At 35.6% G+C, this 22911-nt stretch overlaps 1 protein-coding gene across 1 annotated transcript in view; it reads left to right on the forward strand.

Annotated features, from left to right (window-relative positions):
* Positions 1-4369: 4369 nt before the first annotated feature.
* Positions 4370-22911, forward strand: part of CCDC178 (coiled-coil domain containing 178) — a 356491-nt gene continuing 337949 nt past the window's right edge. The window contains exons 1-2 of the mRNA XM_065934984.1: positions 4370-4868; positions 17511-17600. Coding sequence (XP_065791056.1) covers positions 4370-4868; positions 17511-17600 — 589 coding nt within the window. The remainder of the gene's footprint in view (positions 4869-17510; positions 17601-22911) is intronic.

Genomic DNA, 22911 nt, shown 5'->3' on the forward strand with positions numbered 1-22911 from the left:
TCACCAGCCCAGGTGGGATGCATGAGGCAAGTGCTCGGGCCTGGTGCACTGGAAAGACCCAGAGGAATCGGGTGGAGAGGGTGGTGGGAGGGGGGATCGGGATGGGGAATACGTGTAACTCTATGGCTGATTCATGTCAATGTATGACCAAACCCACTGAAAAAAAAAAAAAAATGAAATGTAAGATATCCTTAGCAAGTTCAGGCTATTTGTATTTAAATGACATTGATCCAATATTGGAATGATGACACAAATAGTGATTATCACTTAAAATTAATTTCTATCTCTGGCGTCATACCATCATTAAGCTCTCCCAATCCTCTTTGTAAGACAACTACTACTATAGAGAACGTTCAGCTTACCAAGCAAAGCACTGAGATGATCATGTTCAAACTATAGAAACTTACTAGTCTTAGCAAATTTTAACCTTTTAAGCCTAAAAGTCTTAATATTTCTGGATGATATATTGAACCTAATTATGTACCAACCTTTGAAATGGCTTGTCATTAACATCACAAAAACACAATATCAGGTCTTATTTATTAACTTCTACCAGATGATACTCAACATAATAATACTTTTTTCTTCACATCAAAAATAAATCCTTTCCTTATGTTGTGTCAATCACCCTGAAACTACTGTGGTTATATCAAAATTCTTATTATACTGTAAATAAGCATAGCAAATTGCATTATTATTTTTTGCTCTCAGTTGAAATAAAAATGAAACAAATTATTAAACTTTCCGAATGTTCTGTACAGTCATAGCCATATCTTAAACATGTTGACCAACAGAATTTTCACATGACTCATCTTTGCAAAGAGTAAGCTCTGGGATAATAACTTCTATTACAATTAAAAGCATATTTTTACAAACTTACTGTCTATAATACTGGGATTCTCAGGCAATATTTTCATGAAACAAAAGTGCTTTTCATGACAGCATCACTTACTTATTTGTGTTAAGGTGCTGATATTGCCTTAGTTTTTCTATGTTTTTCTATTGTTTTTCATAATGTATATTTTCCATATAACAAGTAGAGACCGTATTTTTTTTTAAGGGAGCAGCACCTTTCTATGTTGAAACCTTTCTATGTTGAATATACCTTTCAAGTAAGAAAGGAATATTTCATACTTGTGAGAATATCTGTAACATATATGCAAAGGACAAAGAACACTGAAAATCGAGTATCTGTGCATTCATAATGAACATTAAGAAACAGAACCCTGTGTCCTCTAATCCCTTTCAATCACATTTAGTTTCATGTACTATATGTAAATATGTTAATATACATATGTTATATAGTTTTATATATTTGATCTCATTATTTTAACCATCATTAATTCACTAATATTAGTTAGATCACCTGAAAATAATGAGTTCAGATTTTTACTTTCTTCTATTGTTTATCATTCAGGAAGCATTCTTGGAATTGCTAGTCTAGTTTTTTTAATCAGTGTTGTTATATCTCAGATACATACAGATAATCGTTGAAGTCCTTTCTGATAGAAAAAGATTCTGTGGTTTTACTTTGGTATCCTTGGTCTGTGTTCTTTCCAGCCACATGGTACTACTTGTGTGTAACTTAAAATTCCTGGAGAAGGAAATGGTAACCCACTCTAATATTCTTGCCTGGGAAATACTATAGATAGAGGAGACTGGTGGGCTATAGTCCATGTGGCTGCAAAAGAGTTGGACATGACTAAGTGACTAAACAATAACAAAATTGCCTAGTTTAGATCCTTTATTACTCTGTTAAATGTACACATTAAAAATGTGCTTATTTATCTCCCTGTTCCTGATTTTTGAGATGAGACTTTCAATGTTTCACTACTAAATATGGTTTTTAGAAAGCATGTTTTATGTAAAAAAATTTTTTTATGTAAAAAAAAGTTCAGTAAACAGGTACTGAACTTTCTGAATGTTTTTTCCTACATCTATGTACAGTGTTTTACAATTAATTTTTTTCTGTAATCTCTAAATTTAATGAGTTACATAAGTGAATTTTCAATTGTTAAACTTTTCATTCCTGGGACAAATTTAACTTATTTATCGTCTTAATAGATTTGATCTGATAGTCATTTGTTTAGGATTTTTCCATATATGGTCTTAAGTAACATTGGCTCCTAAGTTTTCTTATGTTGTTTTTATCTGATTTTAGTAGAAAGGTGTTCATTAATCTCACAATTGAAGAATATTTCATTTTTTATTCTCTGAAAGAAAATATTCAATGTCACTTTCCTTGGATGTTTGGCTGAACATGTCTTAATTTTTGTGGAGATATTAAATTATTGATATAAATTATTAGTTACAGGTCTATTTATATTTAGTCTCTTTATTCTTAATTCACTATTGAAAAATTATTATTTTTCCTTTAAAAGTTTGTTTACTTGGTTAAACTTTACATGTACTGATACAATATTATTAATAATGTTTTATCTTTATATCTTTTGTATGCAATATTCCTCCTTTTCATTCACAATACTGTATTTATTTCTTCACTTTTGTTTTGATCAATTTCACCAGATGTATTTATTGCTGTTAAATTTTTCAAAGTGGTAATTTCTCACCTTTTAAATTATCTGGTTTTTTTTTTCCTTGTTGCTGCTGGACCACTTTCTGTTAATTTCAGATATTACTGCCCGTTATCTAACTTCTACTTTCTTTGGGTTTGTTTTTCCCACATATTCTTAATTTGGATGCCTAAATCACTAATTTTCAGCCTTTTTTTCTTTTATATTATAATTACTTAAAGCTACAAGTTTCCCTTGACCTAGCATAGACTTCCCTATAGCTCAGATTGTAAAGAATCTGCCTGCAATGCAGGAGACCTGTGTTCAATTCCTGGGTCAGGAAGATCCCCTGGAGAAGGAAATAGCAATGCACTCCAGCACTCTTGCCTGGAGAATCCATGAACAGAGGAGCCTGGTGGGCTACAGCCCATAGGGTCGCAAAGAGACTAAGTGACTAACACACACATCATAGACATAATAGAAAGTCAAAGTGAAGTCACTCAGTCGTGTCTGACTCTGCAACCCCATGGACTGTAGCCTACCAGCCTCCTCCGTCCATGGGATTTTCCAGGCAAGAAAACTGGAGTGGGTTGACATTTCCTTCTCCAGGAGATCTTCCCGACCCAGGGATTGAACCACGGTCTCCAGCATTGTAGACAGACGCTTTACCGTCTGAGCCACCAGGGAACCATAAAAAAAAAAGAACTGGATGTCAAATCAAACTCATATGAAGACTGACTCAGCATACGCAGATTCTCTCAGTATGTAGCTTTGTTCAGTGCTGTTAAAAGTAATTTTGTATTTAACTTTAAAACGGAGTTATAATTCACACACTACCATAAAAATTCATCTCTTCCTTTCAATTTGGTGTTTTCAGTATAATCACAAGGTTTTGCAACCACTGCATTCTATGTTGCTTCAGTCGTGTCCACTCTGAGTCCGTGGACTACAGCTCTTCATTAAACTTAGGAGCCATTTCCTTCTCCGGGGGATCGAATCTGCATCTCATAAATCTCCTGCATTGGCAGGCACGTTCTTTAGCACTAGCGCCACCTGGGAAGCCCCTTTTTGCCATTATAATTCCAGTATACTTTCATAACCCCGAAAGCACCCCTATACCATTATAGAGCTGCCACTCTCTGTTCCCCCTCCACCCAGTCCCTGGCAACCACATATTTACTTGCCTTGTGGGAACATCGTGGGCCTGGTGGGTGTTGACTAGTTCCTGGTGAAGCAGCATAACCTCCTTTGAGCGTGCCCACTACACGTGCGTGGTGAAGTTCAGTGTACGGCCCATGGTCAGGCTCGCTGTGTAATCCAAGAACCCAGCTGAACCCTCCAAGCCGGGCAGGAGGAGCAGCCTAAGCCACAGGCCAAGTTGGATCTCGAAGGGTGATGCAGCATGGAAGAGTCAGGGAACACGCCTTTGCGGGTGCAGTTGATCCGCACCCAGTGATCTGCTGAGAGGACCGAACCTGCAGCCCCTATCAAGAAATCCAACCAGGTCAACTGGTCCTGTGAAGTCGTCGGCGAAAGAGTCAAATGCGCTTTGCCTATTCAAGAACTGCGACAGGCACAACCGGCTGCACATGAAAGTGTTGTCCTTCCCCGATGGCCTGACAGTGGACATCAAGAGAGAGGTGTCGGCCACCAGCAGCCCAAGCAGCCACGCGCTACCTGACAGAGAAGTTCGAGTGGGACGTGGCCGAGGATCGCAAAATCTGGTGCTTGGGGCCGCCAGCACCAGCCTGACATCCTCAAGGACATCACCAGGAGTGTGCGGTCCCTCAAGGAGATCAAGTATGGCGTGTTGACTGGTGTCCCAGGGGGCGCTGCGCCAGGAGAACGCGCGGGACATGCGCTTTGAGGTCCTTGTAATGCCGCCCAGGGGTGCCATACAGATCACTCCCACTGCCCGCCTGTACGCTGCCTGCCTACTGCCAGCCCGGGTTCACGGACCCGGTGTCAGGAGCAACTGTTCAGTGGCATCCACGGTATCCGCTGACACAGAAGCGGGGCCGCATCTTCTAGCAGCCCCAGGTGGCCTGCACCCCCATATTTGTCGTGAAGGCCTGTCAGCGTCCTTCGGCCTCACCGCCAACCTGAGGTCCCACAGGGGTGGGCGGCCAGCCCTTCCCGAGGGTTTGTGTGACCACTTTCAGTCCGGCCCAAAGGAGTGTTTGCCGACACCAGCACCCCAGGAGGGTGCGGCAGAGATGTGCAAACGCAGAGGCCTGAAGGAAGGCATCGCCGCTGCACAACTTCCTGGAATATTCCTGGAGCGGGACCTGCTCCGCCATGATTGCCCGCAGTGTCCAGCCGAGATTTCTCAAGATACCGCGAGAACGTCGAGAGGCAGGGCTGCTCCGCCTATGGGATTCAGGGGCACAACTGGGTGCTACTTGTCAATCTTAACGCTTGATGGCCTTTCTCCTGAGGTTTAATCAGGATTTCAGAGGTAACAGAATTGCTTTCACAGCAGGGACTTATTTGGTGGGTGGGGGTGTGGTGAGGAGGGATGGGAGGCTGTTTCGGAGAGTTCATATAAATGAATGGGTGAAATAGTTGGCTTTGTTTTTCTTCTTTTAAATTAGAATTATGTCAAGATTCTTTTTTGTGTCTGAATAATATTCCGTTGTATGAATATTCCACATATTGTTTTATAAATTCATCAGTAGATGGATATTTGAATTATTTCCACTTTGGGGCTGTTATGAATAATGTTGTTATGAATACTGAAGTGCAAGTTTTTTATATGGACATCTGTTTTCACTTCTGTTTGCATTGGATAGAATTGGGTCATTTGGTAACTTGATGTTTGGCCTTCTGAGTAGTTGCCAATTTTTTCCCCCAAAGCAGCTGCAATATTTTACACTCCAAACAGCAATATATGAGGATTCCTGTTTTTCTACCCCTTGTCTACACTTGTTATTCTGTTAGTTTTTTTTTAAGCTTTATTAGAGCAATCTTAGTGGGTGTGAAATGGCATCTTTGTGTGGTTTTGATTTGCATTTCTCTAATAATTAATGATGAGGATCTTTAAATATCTCTGCTGCCACTTGTGTATCTTCTTTGGAGAAAATCTCTATATCTTTTGCCCATTTTTAAATTGGGTTGTTAGTATTTTTCTGCTATTGAGTCATACTAATTCTTTGTAGTTTTTAGAAGCTAGACTTTTATTAGATACATGATTTACAAATGTTTTTGCTTGTAGTGAGGGTTGTGTTTTCACTTTCCTTTTTTGGAGTTTTTATATGAATTTTTAAAAATTGACATGTAGTTGATTTACAGTGTTTCAGGTGTACAGCAAAGTGATTCAGTTAATGTTTTCGCTTTCTTGATAGTACCCTTTGCAGCACAAAATTTTTATTTTCATGATATATATAAATTTTTAAATTGTCCCTTTGATGTCATATCCAAGGTAACATATATTTACTCCTCCTTTTCACATATATTCATGCCTATGTTTTCTTATAAGAGTTATAGTTTTGTAGTTAAGTTTATAATCCATTTTGAGTTAATTTTTGTACATGGTTTGAGGTAGGAGTCAAAATTCATTCTTTTGCATTCATTTACCCAGTACTGACTGTTGAAAAATGACTGTTCTTTCCTCACTGAATAGTCTTGGTATGCTTGTAAAAATCAACTGACTGTAACTATGGGTTTATATCAGGAATCTCAATTCTATTCCATTGAGCTACATGTTTGTCTTTATGACAATACCACACTGGCTGATTATTATAGATTTGTAGTAATTTTTGAAATCAGGAAGTATGATCCCTCCAAGTTTGCTCTTCTTTTTCAAGATTAATTCAACTAAACTGGGTCCCTTGCATTTCCATGTTAATATTAGGGTCAGTTTGAGAATTTCTGGGGAGAAAGGGCTATTGAAATTTGGTAGAAGTTGCATTGAACCAGTAGATCATTTTGAAGAGTTTTGATGTCTTCAAAAAATTATGTCTTATAATCCACTAATGCAAAGTATTTTTCTATTAATTTACATATTTATTTTTTTCACTATTTTGTAGATTCTAGTGAAACTTAAGCCAAATGAGCCTTGCACTTATTTTGTTAATTTTCTTCCTAAATATTTTTTTTGATGCTTTTATTGTTTCTTGTATACTTTTTATTTCACTTTCTTTCCTAATGACTCACTCAAACCTGCAGAACAGTGTTGAATAAAACTGGAAGAGTATAGATACGATTGTCTTTTTCCTAGTCTTAGGGGAAAGAAACTTCATTCTTTACTGTAATATCTTATGTTAGATATGGATTTTTTACAAGGTAAAAAAATCATGTTGAGCAAGTTTTCTACTCTTACTATTTTGTTGAGTGTTTTTTTTTTTTAATCAAGAGTCAGTTTAAACTTTGTCAAAATTTTTCTGCATCTATTGAAATGTGTTGGTTTCTTCCTTTTATTAATATTAGTATCTATATTGCAGTGCTTGATTTTTACGTGTTGAAATATTTCTGGACTACTTCTCACTTGGACATGATGTATAAACTCTTTTAACATGCCTCTAGACTAGGTTTGGTAGTTTGTTGTGAGGATTTATATTTCTAAGGAATTATTTTTTGTATATTCTTATTTTCTTGTAGTGTATTTGTCTAGTTTTGCTGTCAGGGTTATATGGAGCTCATATATATATATATATATATATATATATATATATATATATATATATATTTAGCAGATGTTTGTTCCTCTTTCATTCTTTTGGCAGAATTTATGAAGTTTTAGTGAAACAGTCTTTAAATATTTGATGATGTTCACCAATGAAGCCTTGTATTCAAGGATTTTTTCTTTGTGGGAGAATTTTTTTCTGTTATTGTTTTAGTTTCTTGTTATAGTTCTATTCAGACTTTTTATTTTTCCTTGACTCTTGGTATTTGTGGCTTTCTAGGAATTTGTTCATTTCATTTAGATTATTGAATTAATTGGCAGAGTCTTGTTTATAGTATTCTCTTATAAACTACTTGCTAAGATAGTAATATCCTTCTTTCATTCTAGCTTTTAGTACTTTGAGTGTTGACTTTTTTGTTCCCTTGGTTAGTTAGGCTAAAGTTTGTCAGTTTTGTTAATCTTTTCAAAGAACCACATATACTGTTTTCCACAAATGTATCAAATTATTAACAGTGTGGGTATATCAGTATTGCCACAACATACCACATCATATCTAATCATTATTATATAGTTCAGTTCAGTTAAGGTAAATTGCTTAGTTGTGTCTGACTTTTTTCAACCCATGGACTTCAGCATTTCAGGCTTCCCGGTCTATCACCAACTCCTGAGCCAACTCAAACTAATGTCCATTGCGTCGGTGATTCCATCCAACCATCTCATCCTCTGTTGTCCCTTTCTCCCGCCTTCAATCTTTCCCAGCATCAGGGTCTTCTCCAATGAATCAGTTCTTCGCATCAGGTGGCCAAAGTATTGGAGTTTCTGCTTCAGCAACAGTCCTTCCAATGAATATTCAGGACTGATCTCCTTTAGGATTGACAGGTTGGATCTCCTTTCAGTCCAAGAGATTCCCAAGAGTCTTCTCCAACACCACAGTTCAAAAGCATCAATTCTTCACCTCTCAGCTTTCTTTATAGTCCAAACTCACATCCATACATGACTAATGGAAAAACCATAGCTTTGACTAGATGGAACTTTGTTGGTAAAGTAATGTCGCTGTTTTTTAATATGCTATCTAGGTTGGTCAAACTTTTCCTCCAAGGAGTAAGCGTCTTTTAATTTCATGGCTGCAGTCACCATCTGTAGTGATTTTGGAGCCAAGAAAAATAGTCTCTCACTGTTTCCATTGTATCCCCATCTATTTGTCATGAAGTGATGGGACTGGATGCCATGATCTTAGTTTTCTGAATGTTGAGTTTTAGGCCAACTTTTTCACTCTCCTCTTTCACTTTCATCAAGAGGCTTTTTGTACTTCTTCAATTTCTTCCATAAGGGTGGTGTCATCTGTATATCTGACATTATTGATATTTTTCCCAGCAGTCTTGATTCAAGCTTGTGCTTCATCCAGCCCAGCGTTTCTCATGATGTACTCTGCATATAAGTTAAAAAAGCAGGGTGACAGTATACAGCCTTGACATACTCCTTTCCCTATTTGGAACCAGTCTGTTGTTCCATGTCCAGTTCTAACTGACCTGCATGCAGATTTCTCAGGAGGCAGGTCAGGTGGTCTGGTATTCCCATCTCTTGAAGAGTTTTCCACAGTTTTTTGTGATCTAGGTAGTCAAAGGCTTTGGCGTAGTCAATAAAGCAAAAGTAGATACTTTCTGGATTTCTCTTGCTTTTTCTGTGATCCAATGGATGTTGGCAATTTGATCTCTTGTTTCTCTGCCTTTTCTAAATTCAGCTTGACCATCTGGAAGTTCACAATTCATGTACTGTTGAAGCCTAACTTGGAGAATTTTGAGCATTATTTTGCTAGTGTGTGAATTGAGTGCAATTGTGCAGTAGTTTGAACATGCTTTGGCATTGTCTTTTTTTGGGGATTGGAATGAAAACTGACCTTTTCCATTCTGTGGCCACTGCTGAGTTTTCCAAATTTGCTGGCATTTTGAGTGCAGCACTTTCACAGCATCATCTTTTAGGATTTGAAATAGCTGAACTTGAATTCCACACCTCCACTAACTTTGTTCGTAGTGATGCTTCCTAAGGCTCACTTGACTTAGCATTCCAGGATGTCTGGCTCTAGGTGAGTAATCACACCATCGTGGTTTTCTGGGTCATAGAGATCTTTTTTGGCATAGTTCTGTGTATTCTTGCCACAATTTATCTAATATAAATTTAAAATTGCTCTAATTTAAAAGTTGCTCTAATTTACATTTTTATTATCTAAGAGAAAAAATAATTTTTATATGCTTATTTAATTTTTTAATTTACTCTTGTTTGAACCTTCTGATGGTGATTTGATAATTTTTATAAGCATGAATAGCTGAGCAGTAAAGAATCTGCCTCCACTGCAAAAGATGCAGGAGATGTGGGTCTGATCCCTGGGTCTAATCCTTAGGTTGCAAAGATCCCATCAAGGAGGAAATGGCAATCCACTGCAGGATTCTTGCCTGAAAAATTTTTATTTATTTCAAACAGTGCTCTGGAAACATCCTTGTACACATATTCTGTGTGACTAAGATATATTTACTAATAGAACTGATAGGTACATGGTGTGTGTGTCGCTGACTTTATTGAATAATACAGTTGCTAATTTCCAATGCCATGGCAGTGTAGGAATGTTCCAGTTGCTCCATTTTCTTTCTACCACTTGATATTACTACACTTTTAAATCATTGGCCATTTTCATATTACTTAAGTGTATCTAATTGTGATTTTAATTTGAATTTTCCTGTCTGCTATGAAGTTGAATTTTTTTATGTGCTTTTGGACATTTTGTTTTTATTTTTTCGAAATTGACTCTTTGTGTCTTTTTTTCTGATTTTCTAATGAGTCACATCTTTTCTTTTCTTGATTTGTAAGAGTTCTTAATTTAATGAGAATAATAGCCTGAAATCAATTGTATGTAGCTAATATTCTCTTATACTTGTTCCTTGTATTTTTAATTTACTTATTATTTAGTATCGCCTTTTGATGGACAAAAGTTTTATTTTTTCAAGCTTTTTATTTGTTATTTCTTTCTATATTTTTTTATCTATATGTCTTTTTTCTTCTTTATATGTCTGTTTCTTTTTATATGTTATTAAGACAGTCTCTACCCTGAGATTATGCAGATATCCATCCACATTCTGTCTCAACATTTTTGGGTTTTGACTTTCACATTTAGGTTTCAGTCCACCTCATATTGATTTTTTGTGTTATTTGAGTTGTGATGTGTACTATTCTTTTGTAGTTGATTACTTTTGACTCTATAGTAATTATTGTTCTTGGAAAATTATTTCTGGGCATTTCATGAAGCCTAAGAAATAGATGATTTCTTCTGCATTACATTTGCTTTTGCATCTGCCAGGAACCTAGAGCTCTACTGATATGGTCCAAACTTAAAAAATATTCATGACTTGAGAGTTCCATTGACTTTCCAATGAAGAAAATCTAATCTTCAAGTGAGGACCGCCCAAAGTCACAGGGATGAGATTTTTTGTTTTTGCTTTCTTTTCAGTGTATACTCAACATAGAGAACATTTCACTCTAGCTCTTTGAGTTCTTTTAAAGGTTGTTGAGGTGGTTTATGTTTCTGTTTATTTCTGGTTTACATTTACTCTGAGACTGGTAGCCCTTTGCTGTCCAAAGTCAGTGTGAATTTTACAGTTTAGTTGGAAGTTAAGAAGTTTAACGGTTTTTTGTGCTATAGGCCCTTTGAAGTCTGTTGAAGCTTACACTCTCTGTTTTGAGAATATATTTTTAGTGTATTGTAAAAAATACAAAAAGTACTTTATAAGAAGTACAAGAGTATTTGAAAATAAAGAAAAAAAATTTTCTTATCCAAGCTCATGGATATTCTGTTCATAGAACTTTAAATTAAGAATTCTTGAGACTAGACTTTATTAGTTTCTGTCACTTATATGTCATCAAACATCTTTGGACCCAGTCCAAGGTTTTCAGGAACTGCAAATGACCTTTATGTAATTGTCATTTTTATGCTCTGGTGCTCCAGAGAAAATTCTAGGTTCCTATCTCCTTTGATTTTTTTCCTAGTGTTTTCTGTCTTGTTCAACTTTTCTCTCATGTGTTTATTTAATGATCATAATTAAAAAGACATGACATATATCATCATGATATATGGAAAAATTGATTTAATAAACCTATCCTGCCATTCCAAGAAGTATGAGTACTGTACCCCATTATTTTATATTGAATCTTATATTATATGAGAGAAATTTTTCTGGCTTAACAATTTTAATCCCCTCTTAAATTTGTTTCCTCCAAAATTTGAGAGATAATGTGCTTTAGGATATTCCTCAAAAAGGGTCTTGCTGTATATAAATTATACGTTATGCTTAAGGAAAAAACTGATTCTGAGGTAAAATAAAGCTGGAAAATTATATATAATTTGCCTTTTACTTGGAAATTTTTTTTGAGCGCTAACATTGAAAGTCCTGAAATGTTCTATAGTGAAGATACTTGCTTAAACCATGTTATTTGATCATAGAATCTTTTCTTTATATACTTATTAGAGTATCATTGGAATATATATATGCATCTATAATTTAACTTTTTATTTTATATTATAGAGTATCATTGGATTTTATATATATATATTTAACTTTTTATTTTATATTAGAATATAGGTGATTAAAAATGTGTTAGTTTCAGATGTACAGCAAAGTGATTCAGTTATACATATATATGAATTATATATTTTGAACAGAATTTGAAAAATGTTATATAATTGAAAAAACTTTGTGACTAGTTAAGTTTTAATCTTCATTTCATCAGTTATTAACTTTGTTAACCTGGTTTTGTTCACTACATTCCTGGGCATATTTTACTCATGTGTAAAATGGAAATGAATGTGCCTTATAATAAATAATTAAACTAATATATTGCAGTTGATTATCAAGTACATGCTCAATAAATATTTGTCAATCTCATTTTATTGAGATCTTTCCATCTTTATTGGTTTAGTAAGTTATGGTACATTCATTCAAGATGCCGTGAAATTCTGTTTCATAGACTATTAGATGCTTTTAATTGTACAATTCACCATTATTTTATAAGTGCCTAAGAAATAAAAAGCAGTCAGTTAAACTAGGACTTACCTTGAATTTTAAGATGCATCCTGATTTAATTAGTATGTTGAAAAATATTACCTTTAAAATCAGTTATTCCACATCTGTATGGAATTCATAGTACATATATAAATTTTGTCATATTGCATTCATCTAATTCTATGTATAATTTCATTATTCTAAACTGTGTATGCCATAGATTAATGATGAAGAGTGAAAATCTCACCTTGTATTTTTTCTCTAAATTTTGTTTGTGCTAAAAATTGCACTATTTTTTAAATATAATGTTGGTGTATTATTGCACACACATAAATATTTCTTTATTAACTCTAGCTTGAACTGTAAAATAGTAACTTTCAATATTATTTAGCTCAAGTTCTAGATTCCTTCAAAATTTGGTCATGTCAAGTTCTCTTTCTCAGGGGAAAATGTGTATAGTTTATTTATAATTTTTTCTGTTATTAATTTAATTTTTGCTTGGCTGTTTTTTTGGAAAAATTTAAAGCATTCAAGGTAGTTATTAATACTTTCATAGCACTACATTTTATCATTTTTATACTATTTCAACAGCTGAAATTGCTTTAATGTTTTGCATATTCTTGCTGTAAATACACTTCTGCTTTGTTTTTATTTTTAGTGGGATTTGGTACATAAATATTCTATTATTAAATATTAGCATAAATATTTATTTATAGCTGTAAAAGTGAAAGTGAAAGTCGCTCAGTCAGGTCTGACTCTTTGAGACTTCTTGGTATTACATAGTCCATGGAATTCTCCAGGCCAGAATACTGAAGTGGGTAGTCATTCCCTTCTCCAGGGGATCTTCTCAACCCAGGGATTGAACCCAGGTCTCCCACATTGTGGGTGGATACTTTACCAGGGAAGCCCTTATATCTGTATAATCTATCAAAGTATTTTACTACTATTAGAGTCAAATAATCTATTTTTATCTTATAATTTACATACAGTGAAATGCACAAATGCTAAATTAATAATTTAATGCATTTCAATAAATGTGTACACCCCCCCATTTTAGATAGAAGATATATTCATCACCCCTGAAAGTTTCTCACCTTCTGGAGATAACCACTATCTTGATATATAAGAGTTTAGTTTTCTCTTTTTTTAGGCCTTATAACAATGGAATTATATAATACCCTTTTTTATGATTATTTTTGTTCTATGTACTTTTGAGTTTCACCAGTGTTACTCCGGGTATTACTAGCTCATTGTTTTTACTACTCAGCATTATACTATTATATAACTACTCAATATTTTTTAAAAGTTTATTTTTCTAGAGACGGACATTTAGGTTTCCAGTTTCTGTTACTATCAAAGCTATCACAGATGTCCTTGGATATTTAATTATCTTGGGTAAAAGGGTAGTTGAGTGGAATTGCTGCATTGTAGAGTAAATCTATTTAAATTTGTAGGAAATCTATTTAACTTTATAAGATACCATTAAACAAGCAATAATATATTCTTCTATTTGAGAATTTTTAAACATTTCAGAGATTTTACAGTGAAATAGATAAATTCCCCGCCCCTGTCTGTATGTTCCTTCTTCCCATGAGTAACCAATCCTAACAATTTTTTGACCAATGTATTTTATATGCATCTACAAATATCTATCAATGTCTTTTTAAAAACAAAAAGTGATGTAAAAACTTACAGATCTGTGTCTTGCTAATTTTCACTTAGCAGTGTACATTGGACTGCTTTCTGTATTGACACATAATGGCTTACCAGTTTACTGTTTGCATAAATTTACGTATTTATTTTTATTTTCCCAGCTTTATTGAGATGTAATTGACACGTAACATTTTAAGTTTGTTCTGTCGTCATGCAGTCACTAAGTCATGTCCAATTCTTTGCGACCACATGGACTGTAGACCTCCAGGCTCCTCTGTCCTTGGGATTTCCCAGGCAAAAATACTGGCGTGGGTTGCCTTTTCCTTCTCCAGGAATCTTCCTGACCCAGGGATCGAACCCAGGTCTCCTGAATTGCAGGCAGATTCTTTACCTCTGAGCCACCAGGGAAGCCATCTTGTATAAATTTAGTTGTACACTATGGTGATTTGATGTTTGTATGTATTGTAAAATGCTCACCACAATAAGATCATTGAACACATCCGTTACTTCACATAATTATCATTTTTTTGTTATGGAAAAATGTTTATAATCTATTCTTATTTCTATTTTCAAGTATAGAATACAATACAGTTAACTATAGTCACCATGTTGCACTTTAGATCTGAAGTTTTCCTCTTACAACTGTTCCCTTTGACCAACATCTCCTCATTTCCCCCACCGTTTATTTCTGGATTCTGTATTTTGTTCCATTCATCTATGCATTTGTTTTCATGCCAGTACTGATAGTTTACGGTGAATGATGTCGGATTCGTGATCTCTGAAGAAGATTTAATTTCAGGACCAGGGACCAGGCTTGATCATTCAAGAGCTTTTGTGTAGCAGAGTTTTATTAAAGTATGAAAAGCGACAGAGACAGCTTCTGACACAGACACCAGGAGGGGGACGGAGAGTGCCCCCTTTGCTAGTTTTAGCAAGCTGCTTTATGTCTGTTCAGTTCAGTTCAGTTGCTCAGTCGTGTCCGACTCGTTGCGACCCCATGAATCGCAGCATGCCAGGCCTCCCTGTCCATCACCAACTCCCGGAGTTTACTCAAACTCATGCCCGTCGAGTTGGTGATGCCATCCAGCCATCTCATCTTCTGTCGTCTCCTTCTCCTCCTGCCCCCAATCCCTCCCAGCACCAGAGTCTTTTCCAATGAGTCAACTCTTCGCATGAGGTGGCCAAAGTACTGGAGTTTCAGCTTCAGCATCAGTCCTTCCAATGAACACCCATCCTGTCCATCTCCTTTAGGATGGACTGGTTAGAAAGCTGTTGTTCAGATGAGAGAGACACCTCAAGGCTGAGGGTTTCACCAGGCCCCTCTCCCACAATATGCATTTTTGAGTTAGGATGGCATGAGGTGTGTCATCCCCCAATCATGAAACAATTGATATGAATACTGATTTGTTGAGCTATTACCAGCCCAAGGTTTGAGAAAAGAAAAAAAAGTTAGTCTTAGGTGGAACCATTTTGAAGAAAGGCAAATTCCAAAGCAAATACATAGTTTCATTAACATAGTTTAAGAAAAACATTTCAATAAGAAAAACGAATTGGTTAGCTCAAGGTTTGAGAAAAGTTAACTTAAGGTGGAATCAGGTGTGGGCATAGCAACACAAAATTTTAAAAGACACTTGCAGCCTGTTTCCTCTGTTTGGAGACCCCTGGCCTTCCTGCCTGTTACCCTCTAGGTACCATACTGTTCTGATTATTATAGATGCAGTACCTTTTGTAGTGCAATTTGTAATGCAGTTTCGAATAAGGAAGTGTGATGCTTTTGGCTATTAGGAGTCTTTTTTTTTTTTTTTTTTTTTTTTTTTTTAGGAGTCTGTTGATATTTCAAGAGAATTTTAGGATTTTTAAAAAATTTTGTGAGACATGCTATTGAAATTTTGATAAGAATTGAATTGAGTGGACATTTTAACAATATTTACTCTTCTCATTTATGAAGAGTAAATTTTCCCACTTATTTGTTTTTCTTCAATTTCTTTCACCAGTATCTTACAGTTTTTTGTGTATGGATGTTTCAGTTCCTTGGTTAAGTTTATTCCTGTGCACTTTATTCTTTTCATGCTATTGTAAATGGATTTGCTTTGTCTGGCATACGAATGTATAAGGTAATATACATTTATGTATCAGTTGCCTCTGATATTTTTTGGTTTCCATTTACAAGGAATGTATTTTTTCATCCCTTCACTTTGAGCTTATATGTGCCCTTAAATCTGGAATGAGTCTCTTGTAGTAGCATATATATTGATACATCTTGTTACCTTTTTTTAAATTTGCTCTATCCCTTTGCTTTTTTATTGGATAGTTTAATTCATTTTCATTTAAAGTGATTATTGATAGATGAGGATTTCTTTATAGCATCTTGTTGATATTTTATGTGTGTTTTGTAGTTCTTTTGTTTATGTTCTTCTCTTGCTGTCTTCCTTTTTGAACTGATGATTTTTCATAGCAGTATACTCTGATTCCCTTCTTTTTTTTCTTTGTGTGTCTACTATATGTTTTTGCTTTGTGGTTTCTTTAAGGCTTAAATGAATTATTTTATAGATGTAGCAGTCTATCTTGAACTGATAGCAACTTAATTTCAATCACATGCAAAAACTCTACCCTTTTAAATACCCTACCTCCAAATTTTGTGTCTTTGATGTCACAATTTAAATCTTTTATATTTAGTATCTATTAATAAATTATTGCAGTTATAGCTATTTTAGTATCCCTAGAGTTAAATATTTAATACCTCACTATAGTATTGGAGTATTCTGTATTTGAATATATACTTACCAATTTGTTTAATGTTTTTATTTTTGTGTTACTAATTCATGTCCTTTTAACTTGAAAAACTCCTTTCAGCATTTCTTACAAAGCAGGTCAAATAGTGATGAACTCTCTCAGTTTTTTGTTGGGAAACTCAATTCTTTTTCAATTCTGAAAGACAAGTTTGCCAGCAAAGAAGCTGAGGTCCTTGGCAGAGCAGTCACTAGGAGGCTTGATCATTGCTGCTTCATGCCTGATGTTGATAGCCTTTGCCATTCTTCCTGTGGCAGGCCATTTTATGCCTCTCAGCTTTGCTGATCTCTAAGTGGGATGAAATAAAAGACTATCCTTTGTGCAGTTCTCCCAAAATTTGATTCATAAGAATTGTGTATCATTTCAGTGCCCCCAAAGGGAAGCTGGTAGCTCACACTTTCCCAGGGAGAGGGACTATTTCAGACCAGAGTTTTCTCTTGGCATGACCAGTGTCAGACAAAATGAAGCTGTCTTCCTTCCCATTGTGTGTGGTTATTCTGTTTTTTTTTATTTTTGGTCCATGTGGCTGAAGTTTCTTAAATGGACTCTTGAGACTTCCCAAGGATGTTTTTGTTTGTATGTCTGATTGTTAATGATTATTGGTAGATGGAAGCTAGGGTCTCCAACCCCATCATTTTGGTGATGTTACTCTGAATGAGCTTTCTGCTTTTAATAACTGTGTGCTATTTTGAATACTTTTTTGTAAGACTTAAGTCAATCAAAAAATGAAACATCTGAGGATATTCTACTATGTTTTTAATATCGATATTATAGTTGCTTTTTCAAGGACAACACTTTTACAACATAGTTTTGTACATTATTTTGCTTATTTTAAATGTATATATTAACTACTCACTGAAATTTTTGTTTTCTTTTAAAAAGACAATGCCACATCACAAGCTTTGGTTCAATTTGTTAACCCTGAAGAAGCTGTTGAGGTTATTCATGAAGATAAGATGACAAACACTGAAGGTGAGGGCAGAATCTAAATTGTATAGTAACCTATGTAAACTGTATTTATATTCACTCATTTGCTTATGATGCCAATGTTATATTTTTATTAAGAAATAAGCCTAAATATCATTAATAGTTAACAAAGTACTGATATCTAATATATGGACATAATATTTTAATAAATTTTATTAATAGTGTATTGTTAATTAAAATTAGATTCATAAGAATTGTTTATAATTTCAGAAATTTATGAATGTTTAAAATAAGCAGTTTCTTTATCCTTCGTGTTAGGACTGACATGTGCTGGAAACTTTCCAGTTCATTAAGGATCTGTTTCTTAGAATGAAAATAAGAAGGACTAATGTTTTTGGGTTGTGAAACCCAGAATTAAAAATTGTTCATTGAGATTCCATTAAACGTTAGCTCAGAAAGTGTTTCTGGTGTCCTATGTGGAAAGAAGTAGAAAGAGATGGTTAAATGTATGCATTTTATGTATGCTGTGGGCTTAGTTGCTCAGTCGTGTCCAACTCTTTGCGATCTAACAGACTGTAGCCCGCCAGGTTCCTCTGTCCCTGGGAATTCTCCAGGCAAGAATACTAGAGTGGGTTGCCATGCCCTCCTCCAGGGGATCTTCCCAACCCAGGGTTCAAACCCGGGTCTCTCATATTGCAGGTGGATTCTTTACCATCTGAGCCACCAGAGAAGCCCCATTCTATAATGTTTCATATTTTTTCTCAGATCATTCTCATGGATAACTCCATATTTATCAAAATATTTAATCTTAATTTTGGTTAATTTAAGCCCAGTTCATCACCTGTACTTCTGACCAACTACTATATATTATTAGTGGTTTCAGTTTATACGCCTGCCTACCTAGGTTTTGATTAATTTGCCAGAGTGGCTCACAGTACTCAGAGAAACATTTTACTTACTAGGTTACTGGTTTGTTATAAAAGAATATAACACAGGAACAGTCAAATGGAAGAGGGGCATGAGGCAAGATATGGAGGAAGGTCACAGAGTTTCCACAAGATACGGAGGAAGGGATGTTGTCTCCAAGCATGCCAGTCCCCCCAAATCTCCATATATTCACCAACCAAGAAACTCTCAGATCCCTGTCCTATTGAATTTTTATGGAGTCTTCATCATATGGGCAGAATTGATTAAATCATTGACCACAGATTGTTGATTCACCTTCTAGCCCCTCTCCCTTCCACAAGGGTCAGACGTTGGTGGTGGGACTGAAAATTCCAACTGTAATCAAAGGATTGGTTCTCCTGAGTCCCCATCCTTATCTGGGGTCCAGAAATCACCTCATTAGTATAAAAAATGACATTTTAATTGCTGTCATTGGTTAGGAAATTGCAAGGGTTTTAGCATCTCTGTGCCAAAAACATATCAAGACCAAATATATATATTGCTTATTCTAAATCATGGGAGCTTCCCTGATGGCTCAGTTGGTAAAGAATCCACCTGCAATGCAGGAGATGCCGGTTCGATTAATGGGTCAGGAAGATCTGCTGGAGAAGGGATAGGCTACCCACTCCAGTATTCTTGGGCTTCCCTTGTGGCTCAGCTGGTAAAGAATCTGCCTGCAATGTGGGAGACCTGGGTTCAGTTTCTGGGTTGGGAAGATCCCCTGGAGAAGGGAAAGGCTATCCACTCCGGTATTCTGGCCTGGAGAATTTGCGACTCTCTGGGTCACAAAAAGTCGGACACAACTGAGCAACTTTCAGTTTCACTTTCATTCTAAATCACAATATCAGAGCAGTGTATGACAAATGAATACTGTGGGACAAAAGTATCTTCAGTATTTTGAGTAACATCAATTTGTTTGTACGACTTTTAAGAATTAAGAGAACTGTTAATGTATAAGGACAGATTTGAACTGAATATTGAAGGATGTATTTGTGTATGAAATGTGGAGAGGGAATTTAAGGAAGAACAGAATGAGTCAAATAGTGTGGTGAAATAACGCAAAATATGGAAAAAGTAGATTACTTTGAATTCAGCATAGGAAAGATCCAGAAATATAAAGACAATTGATTAAAATAAAGCTTGAAATGATCGAGGTGCTGTCAAGAAGCATCTTGAATTTCAGGCTCAAAGGTGTGAACTTCATTATTGCTTAGTCTCTGGTTCTGTATAAATTTGATTGGTGATGTTATGTTGTCAAATCTGAGTGTGCTCTGCAGAATTATTTGGGTACAGGAAGAATATGGAAACTATTGTCCTAAACAAATAAACTATTAAATTGTTCTCCAGAAAAGAGAAGTTTATTTGGATCAGCAGATTCAAGGTCTGTAGCCATTATGAGCTATGTGCAAGTTCCCCCAAGTTCCCCCAAGGCATACTCTTATGTAAGGGAAAGAAGTCAGGAGAGCTATAATAAACAAGGGCTTCCCAGGTGGCGCTAGTGGTCAAGAGGAGAATGGTACGAGGTTATTTAATTCTGTCACTAGGAAATGGTTGGTGGTCTTTTTATCAAACAGATTTATTGAGAGAAAATTTAAATACGATAAAATCCACTCATTAAGTATATGGGTCAATGATTTGACATCCATTTAACCACCATCTTAAACAGGGTACAGATACTCTTTTCAGAAAATTCATGTCTTTTGTGTTCACTATCACTTCACCCCATCCTTTATATCCACAGATATGATTTCAGTTTCACCATCTTAAAATTTTAAATAAGTGGAATCATTCCACTTATATGTCCTTTTGTGTCCAGTTTCTTTCAAAGTCTAACAAAGAGGTCTGTGAGATTCATCCACGTGGCTGAATATATTAACAGTTTCAATGTTGAATATATCAGCAGTTTGTTCATCTTACTGTTCAATAGTATTCCTTTGCATGAGTGCTGTATAGTCATTGACAGAAACTTTGGGTTTTCTAATTTTGAGCTATCATAAAGCTGTTACAAATAATTACACATGAGTCTCTTATGGACATATTTTTATTTGTCTTGGATAAATACATAGAAGTGGAGTGCTGAGTCATACAAGTGTATACTTAACTTTTATAAGAAACTGCCAAACTGTTTTCCAAAAATTATTGACAGTTCCACCAGCAACATATGAGTTACAGTTGTACTGTATGTGTGTGCTCAGTCACTTAGTCATATCTGACTCTGCAACCCCATAGACTGTGGCCCGCTAGGCTCCTCTGTCTGTGGGATTTTTCAGGCAAGAATACTGCAGTGGATTTGCCATTTCTTCCTCTAGGGGATCTTCCCATTCCAAGAATCCAACCCATGTCTCCTGTGTCTCTGGCATTGGGAGGTGGATTCTTCACCACTGAGTCAACTGGGAAGCCTATCACTGTACTGTATTCTCACTAATACTGAGTTTGCCAATTTTTAAAATTTTTGGCATTCCAGTGATTGTTAAGTTGTACTGCACTGTGAGTTAAATATGCACTTTTCTGATGATTAATGATGTGGAGCATCTTTTTACATGCTTGTTAGTCATTTGTGTGTTATCTATTGGAAAAGTCCAGTCTTATGCCCATTTTTTTATTGGGTTGTTTCTCTGTTGTAAATTTTCTCCGCACACTCCATATGTAAGTCATTTGTCAGATATGTATCTGTTTCCTCCCACTCTTGCTCGTGTTTTCATTTATCGTAATAGCTTTTTGAGGCAAGCTAAATGTTTTGATGTTGGTGAAGTCAAATTTATTTTTTCAATGTTTCTCTCTCTCTTCCTTCCTTCTTTCCTGCCTGTTTTTTTGTTTGTTTTATTTAATTTTTTAAATGTATTTATTTTTAATTGGAGGATAATTGCTTTACAGTGTTGTGTTGGTTCATGCTGTACGTCAACATGAATCAGCCCTAAGTGTACATATGTTTCCTCCCTCTTGAACCTCCCTCCAACATAACAGCCCATCCCACCCCTCTATGTTGTCACAGAACACCAGATTTGAGCTCCCTGTGTCATACAGTGAATTTTCACTAGCTATCTGTTTTACATATGGTAATGTTTATGTTTCAGTACTACTTAAAAGATGTTTACTCCTTGGAACAAAAGCTATGACCAACCTAGACAGCATATTAAAAAGCAGAGACATTACTTTACTAACAAAGTTCCATCTAGTCAAAACTGTGGTTTTTCCAGTAGTCATGTTTGGATGTGAGAGTTGGACTATAAAGAGAGCTGAGTGCCAAAGAATTGATGCCTTTGAACTGTGGAGTTGGAGAAGATTCTTGAGAGTCTCTTGGACCGCACGGCGATCAAACCAGTCCATCCTAAAGGAAATCAGTCCTGAATATTCATTGGAAGGACTGATGCTGAAGCTGAAACTCCCATACTTTGGCCACCTGATGTGCAGAACCAACTCACTGGAAAAGATCCTGATGCTGGGAAAGATTGAGATGGGAAGAGAATGGGATGACAGAGGATGAGATGGTTGGATAGAATCACCGATGCAATGGACATGAATTTGAGTAGGCTCTGCGAGTTGGTGATGGACGGGGAAGCCTGGTGTGCTGAAGTCCATGGGATCGCAAAGAGTCGGACGCAACTGAGCGACTGAACCGAACTGAAATACTCTCCCAATTGCCTGCTTGTTTTTTAAAACTATTTTTTCTATTATGTCCTGGCCTTTCTTGTTTCTGATGATAAATATAGCAGTTATTCATACCATGTCTTCTATGTATAATAGAGGACATGTCCTTTTGTATCTGGCTGCTTTAAAGATTTCCTCTTTAATTGGTTTACAACAGTTTGACCAAACTGTTGATGTTTTCAGACATCGTTCTCTTTATATTTTCATATTGTGTGAGATTTGTTGAACTTCTTGGATGTGTGAGTTGATGTTTTTCATGAGATTTTGAAATTTTTTGGCTGTTATTTCTTCAAATATTTTTCTCTCCAAATTTCCCTCTCTTCTCCTTCCAGACCCTCAACTTCACATATGCTGGACTTTGATTATGTTTTTTTTTCCCTAGAATTTCTTGAGGATCTGTTAGTTTTTCTTCATTTTTATTTCTTTTCTTTAGATTGGATAATTTCTATCAATCTGCCCATTCATTCTTTACTCAGGGAAAGGTCTCTTCCTACGTTCCCCCACCACCAGTGTATAACAAAACTAAAAGGAGCTTTGTTTTTCATTAAAAAAAAGTTAACAGTACTTTCTGTTCATCACACAGAGGCTTTGCAAGGAGAAGAAATTATTTCTAAACTTATGAGCACTAGCTTATTCTGCATTTTGGAAGAAAACCAGGATATTAAAAAGGGTAATGGAATGTGAGAAAAAAAAAATTGTGTTTGGGTAAGAGTTTTTCCTCAGAGAACTGACTTGAGATAAAGGCATGATACAATAATTTCAG

Source organism: Muntiacus reevesi, chromosome 4 (assembly GCF_963930625.1).
Source record: "Muntiacus reevesi chromosome 4, mMunRee1.1, whole genome shotgun sequence".
Taxonomy (NCBI): Eukaryota; Metazoa; Chordata; class Mammalia; order Artiodactyla; family Cervidae; genus Muntiacus; species Muntiacus reevesi.